General features: G+C 47.6%; 1 protein-coding gene across 1 annotated transcript in view; it reads right to left on the reverse strand.

Annotated features, from left to right (window-relative positions):
- Window positions 1-8,090: 8,090 nt before the first annotated feature.
- The window catches only part of DSCAM (DS cell adhesion molecule), a 597,611-nt gene continuing 584,702 nt past the window's right edge, over window positions 8,091-20,999 (reverse strand). The window contains 1 exon segment of the mRNA XM_048215087.2: window positions 8,091-8,443. Coding sequence (XP_048071044.2) covers window positions 8,091-8,443 — 353 coding nt within the window.

Here is a 20,999-nt window from a genome sequence, read left to right on the forward strand (position 1 = left end):
ATGGCCTTTAAGGGGACAGACTTGTAACGGGTCCTCGATAAGCGATAGAGAACTATGCACAGCATACTGAATATAGGCAGTAATATTGCACTGTAAGTACAGAATGTGACAATATCATTACAATGGCAGTGTAAAGTATCGACGTACAATATAGAAATGATTCACATGCTGTACGCCCTAAATTTTCATAATGTTCCATGTAAAATTTATTCAACTAAAAAAAGAAAAAAATAATTAAACAAAATAGGAGGATTTGTTATGCTTTGTCCTTTACTTTTGGACAAGATTTGTAGTCACATCATACATGAAGAAGGTCCGAAAGCAATCAGCAAGCCTCTCCCAGGAAAAATCATAATAAGAGTAATAATAATAATAATAATAATTCTTAATGAAAATAATAAGAAAAGAGGTATTAACATTTGTGATGCTACCTATTCATTTATGTCTTTATTGCCTGGTGTTTATTGAACATGTAATACATACTAGGCACTGGGATAGATACAGGCGGTAGAATGAAGTGGGAGACCTGACATTAGGTATGCCTCCTTAGGAATAGAACTTGAGGTGTGAATTTATATGCAAATCATTTATTACAAGGCTACAATGCTACCAGGAGAAAGCAAAACAGGAGTGGGGGAGAGAAGTTGGAAGAGAGAAGAGGAAGGATGTGACATCTAGCGACGTCCCAGCTTTCGGCTGGTCTCATGCTCTCAGCATACACTGCAGTTTGGATTTTGCTCCATATGGAGGCAAGGGAGCTGGGCTTCCGTACTCCCGTGCTCCTCAGTCACTGGGGAATGTTAACTCCAGGGCCCGTTGGCTCTCCTTGCTTGTAAGAAAGGTAACCCCAGCGGCTCAAGAGCAGCACACTGAGGAAATCTGAGGGGCTGCCTCTCGGAGAGCATTACGTTGCCAAGAGGAGGAAGTGTGATGTCCTGGCAAACGTGGGCTGTACCCACCAAGGACAGACACCGACCTTGTTGCCAACGGTGGCACAACTACAAGCATCAATTTTCTGTGACTCCTCCACAAGGGTTACCGGCACAAACTTAGAAATCCGTTGAATGTAATGTTTGGATAGAGCCCACCTAAAAAGACGTTTTTATTTAGAAGGGCCTGAGGGAAGGTCAATCTCTTCAATACCAGTATGTGAGATTTTATGCAATACGCAGTGAAGTCTCTATTACCCGAAACCTTCAAAAGTGGAAATTTCAATGAAACAGGCATGTTCTCTTGTCACGTGGCCAAGCAGTCAGAATCAGGTTTCTTTACTCTTCCCTCCCCTCAGGATAAGGAGCACATACACAGTAATTAGCTGAATTTAGGAGTTTATTAAAAAGGTTAAAATCTGTCTTATACCTGGGCTTAGGCATATTTAGAACATCCTTTTTGCGTTCTACAAAACATCTGCACATCTACGGTCACTTCCTAAGCATCATTTAAAAACATTTACCAGTTTCGGCTGATGCCTGGGCGGGATGGAGGAGTTAAAAAAATGAATGTAATGCAGCCCTCCTCTCTCACGCACACTTCCAAGGAGCTCAGATATTTACCCAGTGAGATTGACACCAAGAACGATCATCCCCTTGTTGAGCTGGAAGGGCCTTGGAGAGCTGATTCGATCCGGTCTGTTTGCAGATGTCCAAACGAGATGGCCGAGCGCGAGATATCACGGTGAGTTCCTGGGCTTGTTGGTGCTAGAGCTGAGCCTCTCTGCACAGTGTTCTTGCTGTTATACCGTGTGCCTTACAGCCCCACATCCTCCTATGACCCGACATCATTAAACACACACAATTTTTCATGTTCAGCAGAATGGGCACGTAGGGAGGCAAATAGACAAAAGCATCTTGAGAACAGTCTTTGACAAGGATGGAAGCTGGAGGGTTTCCAGTTAGCTCTGTAGCCACTAGAACGCCCTTGCTGCTTGCTCTGATAACCCTTGTTGGAGGCATCTTCATTATAGTTGGTTTAATTCAAAAGATTCTCTTTTTTTTTTTTTTTTGAGATTTTATTTATTTGACAGAGAGAGAGAGACAGCCAGCGAGAGAGGGAACACAGGCAGGAGCAGTGGGAGAGGAAGAAGCAGGCTCGCAGTGGAGTAGCCTGATGCGGGACTCGATCCCGGAATGCCGGGATCACGCCCTGAGCTGAAGGCAGACGCTTAACGACTGAGCCACCCAGGTGTCCCTAATTCAAAAGACTCTTAACTACTCTTAACGAAACCATCATCTCCTTGATGTTGAAGGTTAACTCTTGCCACATGATGGGGCTGAATGTCTTCACTGAGGTCTACTACGCTGAAGATCATGGACGAAGATAAGTGGAAGTTTCAATGGAACAGACGTGCTCTCCTGCCATGTGGCCAAGCAGTCAGAGAAATAGGTAGTGTTGGGCTAACAGTACATCTTTGCCAGGCTTGTGCTTTGCTCTGCACGTGCGGAGTATATCTCTTTGGACTGTCATCAGGTTGCCTTCCTGGTCAATGGCAGAGCAAACTCCCTCCTTGATGGGAACGTAGATGTTGGAGGGCTGCTGACGTGGTGTGTGGGACATGTTTCATTTGTGTGTTATTGAGTGTGGGCACAGTGGTTGCATGGAAGATTGTGCTCTCACTCAGGTCAAGGGTCCTTTGTTTCCACATACCTGGGGTCGAGTGCTAGGTCAGCATTCCGGCACCATCATTGCTCCATCTCCGAAGTTGAATTTTGGATCTGGAAACAGGAAGCATCTTTTAAATAGGTTTCTAAATATTTCTCCATGGAGTGGCGAGGGGAGGTCCCCTCTCTTTACTGAGGCATTCAGCCCTTAGGGGAATCTCAGAGAATGAGAGATTGAGGCAAACACTGAATTAACTCTTTGAGAGCATGACTTTGTGCCCGCACAAAGCATGGTTGGAAATGCTGCCTTCGCCCTGTCTGTGATACCCAAGTGGTCATGGTAAGCCCCTCTGCGGTAGTTTGGCCCGGGGCCCTACTGTCTCAAGGACATTTCTGAGCACCTTCCCTTCATTACACACATGAATGTATATCTCAGTTGTTTTTCTCTCCATAGAAGGGTTATTTCTTTGAAGCAGAGCACAGCCCTCTCTGGGGAGGCACAATGCCAGTGACAATAAACATTGCCTTTTCTTCTTACAGTTGGCTTGAAGTTTCTGGAACACAAAGAGCTTTACGGCTTTGCCAAGCTTGTCTTGGGAGATGAAACAGACACTCCTTGCCATGTGCTCAAAGTTACTTTTTCCAGCTTTCCCCCTTTCTGAAAGCGAGAGATTAAGAAAAGCAAAACAACAATAACAACAACATTCCCATCAAATTGCAAAAAGTCTGTGAGTGGATCACACCCAGACGCGGAAGCTGCAGGAGTCCTGCTAGAGAGTGGAAGAGGGGGCTAGTGTTCCCCACGTCTAGTTCGCCATCGTTGGGTTCTGTAGAGGGTCTCAGATTTGTACCATACTCCAAAACTGATAGGTTGGTCTGCCACAGTTCCACGGGTGCTGGAAGAGGACGAGTCTCCTAAGTCTGAAAGTCGGTCGTGGTATTACTCACAGCACAGTGATTGGCATGAGGGCCGCGCTCCCCTCAGTTCCCCTGCGCCCCGAAGGCCCGCAGCGTGATGCAGAGGAGCCAGGGAGACTCTGTGCACGCAGTAGGTTTGTGTCACAGCTCACGGACCGTGGAGTTAAGAAACACCAAACATCTTTCCAATTTCAACAAATATTTCTAGGATGCCCGCTATGGACCAGGTGCTGACTTAGGAGTGGAGGACATGATGAGAAAACGGGGTTCTGTCCTCGTGCAGCTGACCTTCTTGTTGGAAAAGACAGGTCATGGAAAATAACCATTAGAAATAAGTAAATTACATAGAAAGTCAGAAGAAGAGAAGGGTATGGACTGAGAGCTACAGAAGATGTGGGAACAGGAATGCTGGGAGGGGGCTGGATGCGGTATGAAATAGGGTGTTCAGGGAGGGCTTCCTGAGAAGATGAAATTAGAATGAAGATGGAAGAACACAAGGGAAGTTGCCTGAGGTCATGCAGACAGGCAGGGATGCTGGAGGGTGTGAATGCCTGTGTCCAATGCCTAGGAAACTCCAAACTTAAACAAAAAGGGTTGCTGGCAAACCTGTCAAATTGTGCCTTGGAGGGAGACATTGCTTTTATTATCTTGGTTGGCAAACAGATCTGCCTTTTGCCCATCAGGGAGACATAGGTCTATCTTCCAACGCTAGTTGTTATGCAGACATCCTTGAAAAGATAGTACAGAACAGAATCTATTAATGCTGCGCTCAGAAGACATGCCCAAATGCAAGGACCCATGTTGGATTATCTCTCAACAGTTATTCCTCACCACCATGCCTAATGGCACTTGAGTGACCCAGCTAACACGGAGGTCCTAGTCTTCAGCTTCAGTTTGCAGAGGGGAAAGGGGCTCCCCCAGGACCATGTCCTTAGTTACCGTCTAACTTCGTCCTAGCCCTGGCTTGGCAGGCTCAGAAATTGAGAGCTGAGAGCTCAAGAGCTCTACCATCACAAATCTTCTCAAATAAACAACATACAAGAGCAAACAGACACCGTTCTACATAGACCTGAAGATTCCTCGACTTCCGCCCTTGTTAAGATTGCAGCGGCTTCATTTCTAAGAGCTGAAGAAAGCTTTTCCTTCACTGCAGCTTCATTCCTCTGGCTTTGTGGTTTGACAGGTCACTTTGTGCCAATGGGTGGAAGAGTAACATGGGGCTCAGGACCCCTGGATATTAAATTGTCGATACTTAATCTTCCCAAGTGGCCTTCAGAGAGCTGATGACACCTTCCAGGCCACATTCTTTAGGCAGTTGAGAAAGGCTGTTGAACAGAGACATAGCATCAGCTCCCGTTAAACTTCCCAGGGTAGGTGACGACTCTAATCAGCTAGTCCTTGGATTTCCAACCCTAGTGCCTGGAGGCTGTCCGCCTTTGCTAGAAGTAGATTTATAGAGTTCACAACTAGGCCTCAGTCATTTCCTTAAAAATCACATGGAGCTTTTAGCCTATGGAGGATCAAGTTCCCAGATCAGAAGAACCTTAACTGAGTGAGATCTGCTAATTTTAAGAACAATTGAAGCAACAGTATGTTTTCTGTGTCTCAAAGTATTATCAAGATTCTCTGTGGCAAGGGCACAGAGACGATGGGATGAGAGCTTATCCAGTCTCACCTGCGATAACCTTTGTATCATTTCAGTCCTCCATCTTTCCCTACCTCCACTTCTCCACCCCCTTCTCTTCATGGGTGGTCATGGCAGGCGTGGACACAAGAAAGTGAGCAGGCAGACATGCGGACTGAATGGAAGCACCAGGGTTCCTGCAGATGTATGTGCAGTGAGGGCCGTGTGGTTACTGCTGGCAATTACGAGAAGGCCTTGCTCGCTTCAGGAAAGTGGGCATTTTTCAGACTGTCGGCTGGGTGGATGCCTTAGAGGAAACCCAGCCCATTGACTCAATAGCTATTGTCCATTGACTCTACACCTATTCTCCATTACCCTGAGAGCTATCATGCATTGACCCGCTAGCTCTTCTCCGTTGACCTGATGGCTATTATCCATTGACCCAATGGCTTTTGTTCATTGACCCTCTAGTTATTGGCAGAGGACGAAGCACTTATCAGACTTCCGGTGCTCCAAGATACATCAGTCTGGTTTCAGACTTAGCCTAACAAGATGACCTCTCAAAGACATTATAAATCAGGTTAGAGACAGGCAGAAGTCTAGAGGGAAAGGAATTCTTATCACCCAAGAATGGTTGTTTTTCTGCACAGTGCCCCTTTTAATCCATGGATCTGGATCTCGTTGTGGCCATCAATAGTGGACCTCTTCCTGAAAGGTAGGGACCTGGACTTTCCGATACAAATGCTTGTGTGTTGAACTCATTTAATGAACATCCTCAAGGCGGGATTGTTGAAAGTAATCCATTACAAAGGCAGGCATGGTGCAGAATTTTTATTTTTGCACAGCTTGAGAAGAAAAAAAAATGGTAAACTTCTAGCTTTGGGGAATAGAGAAGTTTTAAATTGATGAAAGATAGTTTTAATTTTTTCCCCCAGAAAGTAGCATTTAATTTCTTTTGCATACAAAAGCAGTCTGCGAGGGCCTGTGAGGGTGCAGACCATAAGCTGTCGACACAGATCAAATTCTGAAACCATGGCAAGACAGCACACACACACACACACACACACACACACACACACACTTCACAAGCAGAGAGTCATCTAACGTTCATGTCAGCAGGTGGCCTTGACTGAGTCCTGGATCTGTTCTGCAGGCGCTCAGTGTCATTGCATCTATGTAGGCAAATGTGCCTGCCTGGAGAGTAAATGGAAGGAAGTAGTGATGGAGAAGAGAGAGGCAGGAGGGAGGCAGGGAGGGAGGAGGGGAGAACAGGAAAAACATTTCTGAACATGTTCCCAGATGGCAATAACTGGCACCAGTCTATGCTGGTGGCTTAAATGGGAGCCTGCAGAGAATATTAAAGAGAGAGGAAGGTACTTGTGTAGTCTGTTACCTGGGCAACTGAGCTGCCATGGGCATTTGATCAAGTTTCACGGCCAGTTCCAAACTTCTGTCATGGAGACCTGAGAAAGTCTGGGACGGGGTGTGGGTGCCATGGGAGGATGAGGTGCTCTTTGCTGAGCACACTGTGGAAGGGTCATGGGATGAAGAATGCAGTCCAGAGTACTTAAGGGTAAGTTCTCTTTAGAATGAGCCACATGGTAAATAATTTAAACTTGGAGGAAGAAGAAGAAAAAGTTGGATTTCAGAGGAACATCACTTACCATTGGCTGGTTTTCCTCTGGCTACAGAGGAGTGAACCAGAGGCACATATACTGAGACGTTCTATTGCAAACTTGGATACTGGTCACGGAGATGACAGGACAGGTCTTGGAGGGTAAGGTGTGAGGAATTCTCCAGACCTCTCCTCCTTTCTCCAGAAAGCTGGTGTTAACTGCCGGACTCTAGAGTAGGGGTCTGCAAACTTTTTCTGTATTGGGCCAGATGGTAAATGTTTTCTGCTCTTCAGGCCATACCATTTCTGCTGGAACGACCCAACCCTGCCGCCGTGGCATGGAACAGCCGTAGAAAAAATGCAAATGGTATGCATGGCTGTGTTCCAATAAAATGTTATTTATAAAAGCAGCAGGGGGCTGGATTTGGCCCACGGGCCATGGTTTGCTGACCCCTGGTGTAGCTAGAGGGCGTGGTGCCGTGGAGAGGCAAGGAAGGAGCAGAACGTCGGGGAGGCTTAGGGCACCTGGCCAGCCCCTGGTTATGGTTGGGGTCAGCTGCGTCATCTGTGCTCTTCCCAGCCATTCCTGAGGAGCTCGGAGCCTTGGCGTCCTCTCCGGTTTATTGAATTAGGCGCTGGGGTCAGCCCTGGTGTTTGCAAACACAAGCGTCAAGAGGAAGGAGGACCCAGCAATCAGTAGGAGACAAGAGAGGTAGACATCGAAATAAAGGCAGACCACCTTTTCTTTTTTATTTCGCTTAGACAAAATGCAAAGAGTGTCTCATTAAATTAAAAAATAAACAGAAAAGAAAATCAAATTGATTCCCCCCACCCCTTCACTGACGGCACTCATTCTAATTCACAACAGAAGGAGGTCAAATTGAGGACCCAGTTTCTAATGGGAAAGAAAGGTGTGCAAACATGACCAAAGTCTCCCCCTGCCCCCAAATCAATGTTCCTTTTAAATTCACAAAGAGGGTCATTTCCCCCCCGTTTTCGTTCTTAAATCTCGTGTGCTAGAACTTCCAGTCAGAAGGTTTAATTAGTCCCCATGCACTTTGTAGAAAATCAGTAAAAATGCAATAACCTGTGAAGATCATAAAACTGGACTTCTTTCCCAAAAAATCGGACGCCCAGGCCGATGGAGCTCACACTCAGACAGAAAAAAAGCAGGAGAGTCTTTGCACTGTCTGTGGTTTCAGTATTTTCTCTTTTTTTTTTTAATATATTTTGGCAATTTTCTTTCATTATAAATATTGGAATTCCGTAAAAAAAAGGTAGCTTTGATTGAATTTTTTAAATTGTATTTACAACCGCTGTCCAGTCATGCTGTTCGTTATACCAGGGTGTAGGATTTTGCGTAGGGATTGTTTCCTTTCAAATGGCCCCGAGAGTCGAGCAGTGATTCCTGGGAGCTGCTCATCTTAGCTGCCTGTCCCAGCTCCGCTCCCTCTCGCTGAGGTAATGGGGCCACGGCCCCCTGCTGCCACTGCTGTCCCTCTCTCGTGGAGGACGTGGAGGAGGAGGCCTCCATGGGGATTGGCTCGAGGACCGTGGGGCGCTTCAGGGTCCGACTTTTCTGAGGTTCCAAGCACGCCTGCCCTAAACTCAGGTCCCTGCTGGTGCCTGCTCCGCTGCGGTTTAACAAAAAGTCCATTCTAAGGTATGGAGGCAAATGTATGAGGTCACCTGCAAAGAAACACAGAGCAGTTAGTGGGCTTCCTCATTTGCTAAGCAGGTGCCGAGGGCCATTCGGGGCTCAGAGCTGGAGATGTCGCCGTACCTGGCTGTGCTTTGCCAGACCCCTGTCAGAGCTCAGCACAAAGGCAGGTGGAAGGGTCCTCACCCTGTCCCAGCAGGCATAGGGTGAGCTGGCTTTTCTACGGCACGGTCACGGACAGTCTCAAGTGTCGTACTTCAGCCAGAGAAAGAGAGGTGACAAGACCCTTCAAAACCCCACGATGGAAAGAAAAACATACATCAGAGGCAACAGGGCACCCCGGGTATAAAGTGTGATGGACCGGACCCCCCTATGCGATCGGAAGCACTCGGGGGAGCACAGGGCTGGAGGACGGAGGGAAGGATGCCAAGGAAAGGGTAGTGCTCATTGGTTGGCCCAGCGCTTCTGGTCCTCCCCGCAAGCAGTCGAGGGGTGTCTGAGCGGCAGCCTCCTGGGTGAATGCAGGAGTTTCTTCCTGGCCATCCAGGGACGGAGGGGCTCACTCGTAACTCCTTCATGGCACACTGGGTGGGCAGCTCTGGCTAGAAGACGGGCTTGGGGCGGGCTGTCCCAGAGCCAAGAGACCAGGTAGGAGGATGCGCAGGTGGGGGGAGGCACGGCGACAGTCTGAGCTCAGGGGACGTCCACGGAACGTCCAAGGGCTGCAATGGTGAGACAGAAAGCCGCCCAAGGATCATGGCTTCCGAATGGAGGACGGTGGGAGGGCGACGGGGAAGGATGTGTGGATTTTCATATATCCAATTTCCTCGAAGCAATGACCTATCTTTCATTCTTAGGAGTTTAATAAGCAAATGACAATAACTTGCTCTTTTATTTACTTTCATGACTATGCTTTTTTTGTTTTGTTTTGTTTTGTTCTGTGATGTGAGTCACCATACAGTACATCATTAGTTTTTGATGTAGTCACTATTAGTCTTTTATCATTTTGTTCACATACTTGAGAAACTGTGAAAGTCGTTTACCTCCGGGATTTTTTAAAAATGTAGGTCAAGAGTACCTCATGCTGTTTCTGAGACCCAGGTGAATCTTGAGCACTTGACATATGTGCAATGTGTTGTAACGGATTTGAGAATGAGTCTCTATCCCAGCAACTCCCCACTGAACGAACGGGGCTTATTAAGCCCTGGAAAAACCATAGCCTCTTGGTCCCAGCTGGATTGCAGGATGCCCAGGTCCTGGATTAGGTGGAACAAATGTGTTTGAAATTAAAGACAAAGCCCAGGACAGCCGCCCTCTGCCTGCGGGGGCTCCCATGTTAGACTCAGTCATCAGGAGGGTCAGGGTAGCTGAGAAAGGTGGGTGAGAACTGGACACGGTCCAGTGCCCACGTCTTTGTATATGAGGGCTACTTGTGTTTGCTTACTTTCCTGCAGTTCTGCCAACTATCTCTGAATATCCAATATCTGAGCGATCCAGTTTTTCAGGCAAAGCTTTAGTAAAGTTGCGTGGTGCTCTAATTAGCCCTTTTGACAGTGTGAATGCTGCAAATGTGTTCTCTTAATAATTCATGCACTTAGGTGGAAGAAAGCACCAGAGTAATCGGTGGTGAGCTTTGTTTATTAAAGGCACTTTATGGCCATTAAAATTCCACCCCATGTGCTGGTCCAAGTACCACTTGGGAAACTGGGTTCTCTAATCATCCATGCATCTTCTCTGTTCTTCAGAGGCCTACAGATCTGAAGCAACCCGTGTGCTTATGACTCCAGCTAGAAGAGGAATGGAAACCGTGGTGACGGTCTGGATGTTGGCACACCTGCTTTTCTCAGCCTCCCGCCCTCCATCTGCCTGTTTCCATGCGAGAAGCTAGATGAGGATTCTAACAGTGGAGATTAGGAGTGGAGGTCTGGGAGGCATTGCCTGCATTGAATCTGGGCTCAGTCTCCTCACTCATAAAATGGGAATAATAGTAGAAACCACCACATAGACTTGTGGTGAGGATTTCATTAGGCAACGCATGTGGAAGGGTTACTGTCAGACATGTCCCTTCTCAGAAGGTCTGAAGTTACAGGCTGGACACCGGCCAGGGAATGAGCCGGGAACTCTTCTGTTTACCTTGGTTTCTGTCTTCAGTGGGTTGATCAGTGTCCACCCCTTCAAAACATATGGCCATGGCCCAACCCTCAGAATCTGTGAGTGTGACCTGAGCAGGAGAAATTCTTTGTGGATGTAACGAAGTTAAGATCTGGAGACGGAATCATCAGGACCCGAGATGGGTCCTAAATCCAGTGACAGGTGTCCTTATAAGGAAAGACAGAGGGAGACTGGAGACAGAGAAGAAGGGAGAAGCCATGTGAAGAGGGAGGGAGAGGATGGAGAGATGCAGCCCCAAGGCGAGGAGCGCCTGGAGCCACCAGAAGCTGGAGGAGGCGAGGAAGGGACTCTTTCCTAGAGTCCTTGGAGGGAGCGCGGCCCTGCTGACACAGGATTTTGGAATTCTGTCCTCAGAACTGTGAGAGAATAAATCCATGTTGTTTGGAAGCGCCCAGTCTGTGGTCCTTCGTTATGCCAGGACACTCACACAGATGTCCTTTCTTCTTGGCTGGGAGGACTTCTCTTGAAGTGTCTCTGAACACTTCTGTATGGGAACAGTCCCTGCTTAGGTTGGTCACAGGAAAGGAAAGAATTTCTCTTTAGAGACCAGTAACCGCAGCCAACACGGTTGTGGTTTGCGGGATCCCCACCTTGTGTTCTGAGCCATCGCCCTCCCTTCCTCCCTACAGAAGTCAAGGCAGCACCTCTTCCCCAGCTCCTCTGCCCCTGGGGAAGCAGACACCTGTCTAGCTGATTCCCGAAGACCCTCTCAGGACTAGGCTGGAGGTGGCTTTCCGGGAGTCTCCCTCGGGAGGGAGCAGAAGCCTCTTGGAAGGCTTCTGAATCCACAGGGAGCAGGTGTCTTGGGTCCTCGCCGTCCAGCCCTCCCAGCAGGTGTCTTGGTTCCTCGCCATCCAGCCCTCCCAGCCAGCCCACCCCTGGCCGCTGGCCCCCCTCCACCTCTGTGGAGCGACACGCCCTGAGGCTAATCCACCACGACCCTCTGGAGGTGTCCCATGGGAAGGCGGCTGTGACCCAGGAGACCTTCAAGGATCTTTTTTGCTTTGAGCGCTATGATCGCCTCTGTCAGGCACGCACGGCCCTCGGCATCCTTGTGCGTCGACCCACCATCGCCACAGACGTGGGCAGAGCCAAACCCTGGCCTCAGCGCATGTCCGGTAAACCAGTCACAGTGGAGCTTGCCTCTACTTTCAGCAAGGATTGGATCCTTTATTATCTAAGTTCCTCCTCTTTGCTTTACTCAGCCTTACCTCTCCCCTTTCTCTTCCTCTCCCCTCATTTTGTTTTCCTTACGCCGACACTCTCCGCCGTGGAATGAAGTGGAGGGAAGGGGTGAAACCGTGCAGGCAGGAGGGGGGAAGCAGATGGCAGCGGAGTGCAACGCAGCCACCAGGGCACCATGTCAAGGGAAGTGGGGTGTGTGTGTGTGTGTGTGTGTATATGTGCTTGTGTTGTATTTGTTCATGTGTGTATGTGCGTGTGTGTCTATGTGTGTACAAATGCATGTGCGTCTCTGTGTGCATACATGTATATTCGTGCACATGAGTATGTAAATGTGTGTTTATGTGTATATGTGTCTCTGTGTGTGCCTGTGTGCGCGTCCGTGTGTGTGCATGTGCATATGTGTTTGTGTGTGTGTTTGTGTGTGTGCGTGTATGTATGTGTTTATGCGACTATGTGTGTGTTTATGTGTGTGTTTGTGTGTGTGTTTGTGTGTGTGCGTGTATGTATGTGTTTATGTGACTATGTGTGTGTTTATGTGTGTTTGTGTGTGTGTTTGTGTGTGTGTTTGTGTGTGTGCGTGTATGTATGTGTTTATGCGACTATGTGTGCGTTTATGTGTGTTTGTGTGTGTGTTTGTGTGTGCGTGTATGTATGTGTTTATGTGACTATGTGTGTGTTTATGTGTGTTTGTGTGTGTGTTTGTGTGTGTGTTTGTGTGTGCGTGTATGTATGTGTTTATGTGACTATGTGTGTGTTTATGTGTGTGTGTGTGCGTGTATGTATGTGTTTATGTGATTATGTGTGTGTTTATGTGTGTGTTTGTGTGTGTGTTTGTGTGTGCGGGTATGTATGTGTTTATGTGACTGTGTTTGTGTGTGTTTTTGTGTGTGTGCGTGTATGTATGTGTTTATGTGACTATGTGTGTGTTTATGTGTGTGTTTGTGTGTGTGCGTGTATGTGTTTATGTGACTATGTGTGTGTTTATGTGTGTGTTTGTGTGTGTGCGTGTATGTATGTGTTAATATGACTGTGTGTTTGTGTGTGCGGGTATGTATGTGTTTATATGACTATGTGTGTGCGTGTGCGTGTATGTGTGTATGTGTGTGTGCGTGCATCACAAAGGCAGAGGGGAGGAAACCCCGGGAGGGAGAAGCAGACACCACAGGAGAGGATGAGGTGCACAGGAGAAAGGGACAGGTGCAGGAAGACCGGGGCTCACATTCTGACCGCCAGAAGGAAAAGGATCTGGGGACCCCCAATGCCCCTTTGCAGGTCTTCCTTCTGCCCTGCTGACCTAACTGCCCATACTTCTAGCACTTTCCTTGTTAGCTAAACCCATTAGCTACTTTCCCAAGCCCAGCATGAGGGCAAACTCTGTGACGGGGGCTAGGAGCCCCAGATAAGCCTTTGGGGCACACCCCACCCACTGGTTGTTGTACTTATTCACGCACTTGTGTGTTATGAACAGTCACCCCACTGTGCTCTGCTCCCAAGGCCCACGGCCCTTGAGTCAGAGACGTGGGCTGAGGGTGAGGCTGGAGGGGCTGACACACCCTAGGGAAGAAAGTGTTCCGAGAGGCTGAGCTTAGGGGCTGAGGTGCTGAACCAGACTGGGGTCGGAGGGGCTGACAGGGGTGGTTGGGGCAGGGCGAGTGGGGGGAATGGGGCTGAGAGAAGCAGAGAGATGGTAGGAGAGATGAGACAGAGGGAGAAAGGGAGAGAGAGAGGAAGAGCGATGAGAGAGACACACACAGAGACAGAGAGATGAGAGACAGATGGAGAGACAGAGAGAGAGATGAGAGAGACACATAGAGATGAGAGACAGAGAGACAGAGAGAGATGGGGGGACAGAGGGATAGAGGGGGAATGAGAGAAATGGAAACACACACGCGGAAGCGGAGGGAAGGGACACAAGACAGGACTGGGGGGGTGGGGGCGATGAAAACGTGAGACAAAGAGCTATAAACGGAGAAAAGCTGATGGGACACGGCAGAGGGGTGCAGGGAAGAGACTGCCACAGGAACCCCCAGGGTGTGGATCACAGGTGAGGACGTGGCCCTGTCCCCTCGCCTGGCCACACCTGCCCACCCCTGGGCCCCCGAGTCCAGGACATTTCTCCCTCTTTGCCTCCTCAGCTTGCAGCTCCCAGATCACAGGCTGCCGCTCCCCTGCCCCTGTGACTCCCACCTTGAGGGACCAGGGGCGGCTTAGGGACTATTCAATGTTACGCCTTATTATCAACATCATGGTCCATTCCCCATTTTCCTGTCACCGCCCCTGGGACTTTTGGTGCCACTAGTATCTCTGAGAGTTCACACTAAACAACTGGCCTCAATTTCTCCCTCTGTCCCTAACCACCTTGCTCACGGGCGCCTTCACAACTCCTCACCCCCAGACCCCCTGATGGTCCCACATCTACCAGGAGGTAGGTGTTCAAAGCTTGCCATCCTCCCCAAGGGGGCCTTCTAGCCATGGATGGCCCCACCTCGTAAAAATTGCCATAGTAAACCTGCCTCACTCATCTGAAACCAGGAGACGGCCCTTGCTATCAGGAAAGCCAAACGTCCTGAACTTTCTCTGTAGAGTCAGACACACACAAGAAGTCTGAATGCACTTTTGCTTTGGAAGAAGGATGGCAAAAATCGATGTTGAAAAAGAGCAAGAATGCATCCATTCAGAAAATCTATAATGGATGTGCATTCCATGAATCTATTCTCAGATGATGCTTCCTGCCATTCGGTGCACACTAGGGAAGGAGACGTCTAAAGTTGAGATCGGTGGTTCTCAGCAAAGAGAGATCCTGCCCCCAGGAGGCATGTGGCAATGTCTGAAGACTATCTGGATGTCTCAGTCGGGGGGTGGCTGCTACCAGCCTTTCCTGGACACAGGCTAGGATGTTGTCCAACACCTACAAAGCACAGGACACCACCGCCCGCCCCCCATGCCTCCAATCCGCCAGTGCTCATTGTGCTGCTCCTGAGAAACCATAATTTAAAGGGGCTAAAGTTCACAATTCCAGGTGGACCCTTATTTTGCTTTAATTTTATTTGGAAAACATTTCATTCAATCAGAACACGGAATCGTAGTGCTCAGCGCCTACTAGTGCACAGGAGTTGTGGCCTCAGTTCTTGGGAGGAAGTGAGGGATGGGTCCCATGGAACAGCGGTCACAGGGTTTTCCTCTGACTTGGTCTGATGAGGTGGGAGCTTGGGATGGGATAAGAACATGAGCTAGGGACTTCTGGGCTTCCTGTAAAAATCTTGCCTTTACCTCTAAACGGTTCTGTGACCCCCTTCAAGCTTTGCATCTTATCTTTAGTCAAGTCAAGGGGGTACGGTCATGTCTAAGGGCACCTTCAAGTCTGAAAAAGTCTTTCTTATGCTCTTTACTATCTCACCTATGAACACTGGGTAAGCACAATGCATTAGGAATTTGAGGATAAGTATGAAACAAATGAATGCATTTTGGGGAGCCTAAAATTCCGAGGCACATGGCAAGAGCCTTCTTCCCCCTCCAAAGCAATACTTCATTAGCACCAGGGAAAGCATGCATAGGCTTTCACAACAAATACATGTGGAAAGAAAGCGAATCAGAGTCCCTGGGGACTTAGCTCTGCTCCGAGGCCATATAATAAGGAACTTTCATCAATTTCTAATAAGGCTTCTCATCTGTGCTTGGATGGAGCTGGGTATTGATGCAAAGGTAAGAAGCAAAGGATGCTTACTTTGACTTCTAGCAATTTCACTAAGAGCCACACGGATCAGACTTGTAATGATGGTACAACATCAAAGGGCTAGTTACAAAGGGAGAGAGTACGGAGTCTGCCCATTCTGGAGGCAAACGAGATCTAACACTTTGTTAGTTTAATATTAATGCTGTGGCAAGGTAATGAAAACTGGTAAATTAAGCTCTCTTGGTAAATGAATCTTCACTCCCAAATGGCCACCAGGAAAACCCCTAAATAAATAATGCGAGATTGATACCAGAGGTCCACCGGTTCCACTACCGTTCTTGGCTTGTACTTATAAGGCTTCATGCATTTTTAAGAGCTCATCAATATTGCAATTCTCCTACTCACTGCTGAGCTATAAAAGCTACACTGAGGTACCAAGTGGGGCTTTGGGTTTGTTGCTGCTCACGATTCTTCAGAAATAAAGTAGTTCTAAATAAAAAGAAGGATCGGAAAACTGGCCCCAGCATTTAGACCAGGTCAGAATCACTGAGCTGGGTGTTTGGAGCACCCAGTGAGGAAGGGTCCATGAGGTTCAAAGAAGCTCCAGCTCCATGTAAGACCCATGAGGACCCACACTAGGGAGCACCGAGGAGGAAGACTGCTTGGAGGCCGCACCGGCTCCGCTGTGGGGCTGGCAGACCCGTCTCAACAACCCTGTGCATCTTGAGTCATCCCACGGAAGGAGTGAGAGGATTCTAGGCAGAGGGAATATACATTTGTGGAGTTTCGGAACCCAGAGAGCAGGGGTCATGACCAGTGAGGAAGACAGGGCTGGATTCTCAAATCCCCGTGAGTCTCTACCCTGAGCAGTGGGCACAAATCCTACACAAGGGATTTCAACACGAGAGCATCCACAACGCCACCTGAATTTAAGGCTCATCACTTCCCAGTCTGGGATATAGGATGCATTGGAAGCTGGTGCCAGCTGAGTCCACACAGGACCGCACTGAAATATGATGGTCTTTGCTGTCTTCTTACTTTTTGTATATTCCCAGCACCTTCAGGTTATCATGACATCTTACTGGGGGCAGGTGTGTGTGTGGGGGGAGGAGGTCGCCCCTGTCTTCCAGATGCTAGATTTTGCCTTGATTCTTGGATTTCCTCATTTATCTGTCTTGTGCCTCTAGGTCTCTGTCTGCTGTTTATGATACTACGTGCTATTCTGATGAACTAAGGAGATTGTGGAAAGTGTTGGTTGAATATATTAACACTTTTATGTCTTAGGATAATACCTGGTACAGTATCTTTTTACAGAGAAGATATTCAATAAATACGGGTTGAATAAATGAGTGTAATAGATTTGTGTTTTCAAAGAGCCTTTTTGGAGATACAGTGAATTTTCACTGTGGTGAACTTTTTGCTTGTCACCCATGGCACTGGCATCTAGAAACTTCTTTCTGGCCACTCAGCAGGACACAGGTGGGCTTCCTACCTCTCCCTTACAAGTTATCAGGCACAGACCTCCTCCTTACCTTGTACCACCCATGGGCTCCCCAGCAACTAAAGCTGAACCCCAATAACTCAACCAAGAAGAACAGTGAGTGAAGGGGCGCAGAGTCAGAGAAAAGGCAGTCAGAACAAAAGAACACATACTTAGGAACTGGAGGACGCACACAATAGCGGCATCTATGATAAATCCACAAGAGCACTCAAAAAGGTGGACGGTTCAGGCCCCCAACCAGTGGCAGAAAGGGGAGGGGGTCGGTGCAAAAGGCAACTGGGCTCTGAGCTCCAAGCTTGGGACCCTTTGTAATGAGTCCCACCATCACTTCATGTGTCCTGGAGATGTCGGACTAAAAGAACAAGACAGTCTTTCAGAAGGTGAGATCACAAATGCACATCAAAGAGCAGTGAGCCAGGACGAGCATGTTGAGATATTTAGGTCTACCCGGGGCAGGTATGCAGAGCAAAAATTGGAGGTGCAGTTCATGGCCTCTGGGTCCTTCTCACTTTAATACTATGGGAGTATTTGAAAGCTCGTCAGCTCAGAGCGAACTCTTGCTCTGCATGGTGAATGTGAAGCTCATTCCGGTCTCCTGCCTCTGCTCTTCCTCTGCCCACACAATTGTCCCCTTAGGATGGCTTCTGGACTTTCTCTGCTCCATTCACCTTAGATCTCAGCTCACAACTCATTACTCCAAGAGGCCTTCCTTGACCATTCTCCCCAACCCGACCCCCACCAGGCTTGATCCCTTTCCCCAATTACTTCTCTTCCCAGCACTTATCGTAATCTGAAACTGTGTTATTTATCTGATCAGTGTTTGTCTCCCCCACCAGGAACATAAACTCCCTTAAGATGGGGTCTTTGTGGACCTTGTTGATCATTGTATCTCCAGCTCTGAAAGCAGGACCGGTATTGAGCGGGAGCTCAGTAAAGACATGCCGAAGTTAGAGAGGAAGCTGGGAGGCTGGGAGGGAAGAAGCCGGGGCATCTCTGGAAGGATGGAGGCCAGAGCAGCTCAGTGTGCACGGTGTGTGTGCATGTGGGAGTATCAAAGATACTTGCACTTGAAAGGAGACCCTTTCCAGAGATCTTAGAATAAGATTCATGATAGAAATTTCAAACCGAGGGCTTCAGAGGGGAGGGGGGTGGGGGACGGGGATAGGCCAGTGATGGGTATTAAGGGGGGCACGTATTGCATGGTGCACTGGGTGTTATACACAAACAATGAATCATGGAACACTGCATCAAAAACTAAGGATGTACTGTATGGTGACTAACATAACATAATAAAAAATTATTATGAAAAAAATAAAAAAATAAAATAGGTTGATTATTAAAAAAAAAAGAAATTTCAAAAAAAGAGAAGGATGCAAACCTGAGGCATGGGGCCCCCGTCGCCCGACCCAAAGAGGTGAGGGGAGGGGGGATACAGAACTGCTTGAGACGAACCCAGTGTGGCGCCTTGAGTCAGGAGGAGGGAGTCTGGGCCAGGTCACCTGCCAGGAGCAGAGCTCACCTTGCAGGTGGCAAGGGAGACGCAGGTGGAACGAGGCTGTGGAGGGGGATTTTTGGCAATGAAGATCTCTGGAGTCTAATTCTGGTTCAAGAGCCAGCACAAAAACCACATGGGCTTCGGGGAAACAGCAAGATCACAGTGACAGCTGAGAACAGGAAGAACAGCTTCATCGGAGGGCGCCGCCGGAGCAGAGTGGGCTTGTCCTTCAGGTAAGCACCTCTCACTCCACACTCTTCGTTTGATTAAATGCACACACCCAGGAGGGCCTGAGGGATGGCATGAACGGATCCGAATGCTGAAAGCCAAAAACTGCTTCAGGTAACTGGCTGTTCAGAGAACCAACAAGCTGGCAGCAGGCAGTGATCATTTCCAGCTGGAAAACCTCAAGCGTGTTCGTCACAGGAGGGGCCGATGAACATATATTTAAGGTAAGTGCAGAGATCTAAAGGGGCCAGGGTGCATTCGGTTGCATATGTGAAGCTTTAAATTGATTTAAGAAGGGGCGCCTGGGTGGCACAGCGGTTAAGCATCTGCCTTCGGCTCAGGGCGTGATCCTGGCGTTATGGGATCGAGCCCCACATCAGGCTCTTCCGCTATGAGCCTGCTTCTTCCTCTCCCACTGCCCCTGCTTGTGTTCCCTCTCTCGCTGGCTGTCTCTATCTCTGTCGAATAAATAAATAAAATCTTTAAAAAAAAAAAAAATAAATTGATTTAAGAAGCTTCATGCGAAGGTATTTCTTGACAGCATAGGATGAACTCATGAATAAAGGAGCAGCCACAACCCAAGAATGTTGGAAACTGGCTCAGAATGCCACCTGAACCCAAGAACAAGTACTGTAATCGAAGTATTGGAAGTTGCCTTGACCAAGAGGGAAAGAAGTTGTTAAACCTTCTAGCTATTTCTCAGAGGAAGATAGAGTTTCGTTTGTTTGTTTGGTTTGTCTTTTGTTTTAAAAGACGGAAATAACTGTCCCTTATTGTAGAAAATAAAACCATAGCATAATTGGCATTTTATTTAAAATAAAAAAGTCCTAAAATTTCAGTAAATTCAGGTATCGTTAAACATCTAAAGTGAGATTCTGATGTTTGCCTTGTGTGTGAGGTGTCGTATTTCATGGGGACTCCCCTTTATCTGTGGAAGAGATTTGCTTTTGATTTGTGAAGAGCAAGAATAGAAAATAAATCACTTTGTTTAAAGGTAGGCTGAAAGATGGGGTAGACTTAAATGTTCTCTTATGTTCTACTAAGAATTTCTAATAATTGTTATGTTTTAACCAATTGGCCAGTCTTGTCATTATCACAACTAGATACATTCATTCGATATATTTGTTAAGCACCTACTATATGTGTCAGACACAGTGGTAGGAGCATATATTCAGTGCCACTAAGTCACTTTAAAAATATTTCTCGAGTGCTCACTGTGCTGCCAGATTATCTGCTAGATACTGGGAGAGAAGTACGAAGGCAGTGAAGACATGTGTTCTGTCTTCCTGGAGCCAGGATCTGGCCATGTTGATTTAACTTGATCCTGACATGATCTGTGGAGTGTTTAAAAGCTTTGGACCACAAATGGAGAAAGACCATCACACAAGAAGAGCCAATTGTGAGAAGAAAGATGTACAGAGACTGGGGAGACTTCACTGAGACGCACGCTGACTGATGCCGTCTAGAGCTATGGGACACTGGTAGGAATGAGGTTTGAAAGCGCAGCTCAAGGAACTGATGTTTTTGACGCAACCTCCAGTCAGTAGAATAATACATTCTAACCTTGGCTTTTGTGCCTGGTGTTGAATTTAGTCTCATTATAAAGGGACAACAGAAAGGCTTCCCGAAAAGCATATCAAATATTCAATAATAATAATAATACAGTTATCTAGGGTGGACAAAACAAAGTTTGTGGACATTAGGACTTGTGTTGATTTAAGAAATGACTCATACCTAAAGTTATAAAGTCATTTTAGTCTAAATAGCATTTTAAGACTCTACTACTTCACCAAGTTGTGATCTTTCAATTGTTCTGATGGATATGGGCAACAACGTCATAACAAAAGTTCAAACTTTTTTAAAATATCAATCTGACAAGAGGAACAACAAAACATCAGAAAGAAACTCAAGCCTTTAATTAGTTCAAAGCTTGAGCAAATAGGACCATCATTTCACTCAGGATCTCCTGTATGCAAGGGAATATGGCCACCAATGGAAGCACGGCAAACTTAACTGGGTGATACCCAAATGAGGCGAATGCTTTGCAGGATGTCCGTGGCCACTGAAGAGAAATAAACAAAAGAGGGAGGGAGGAGAGGAGCCAGCAGCTCATCTGGAGAGCCACCGGAGTCACCATGAGAATCCCAACAACAGCGTCAACAAGGCAACAGCAGAAACATCAACTGCTAACCACTTTACCCAAATTATGCTGCACATGTCTTACACCAAGGTCATGCCCATTTTACAGATGGGGCAACTGAAGGCCACCAAGGTAAAACAACATGCCCAGAGGTACATTTTCTCTTCTCCTATCTTTCTTCCCCTCAGTCT

This window comes from Ursus arctos, unplaced genomic scaffold (assembly GCF_023065955.2).
Source record: "Ursus arctos isolate Adak ecotype North America unplaced genomic scaffold, UrsArc2.0 scaffold_4, whole genome shotgun sequence".
NCBI classification, from domain to species: Eukaryota; Metazoa; Chordata; class Mammalia; order Carnivora; family Ursidae; genus Ursus; species Ursus arctos.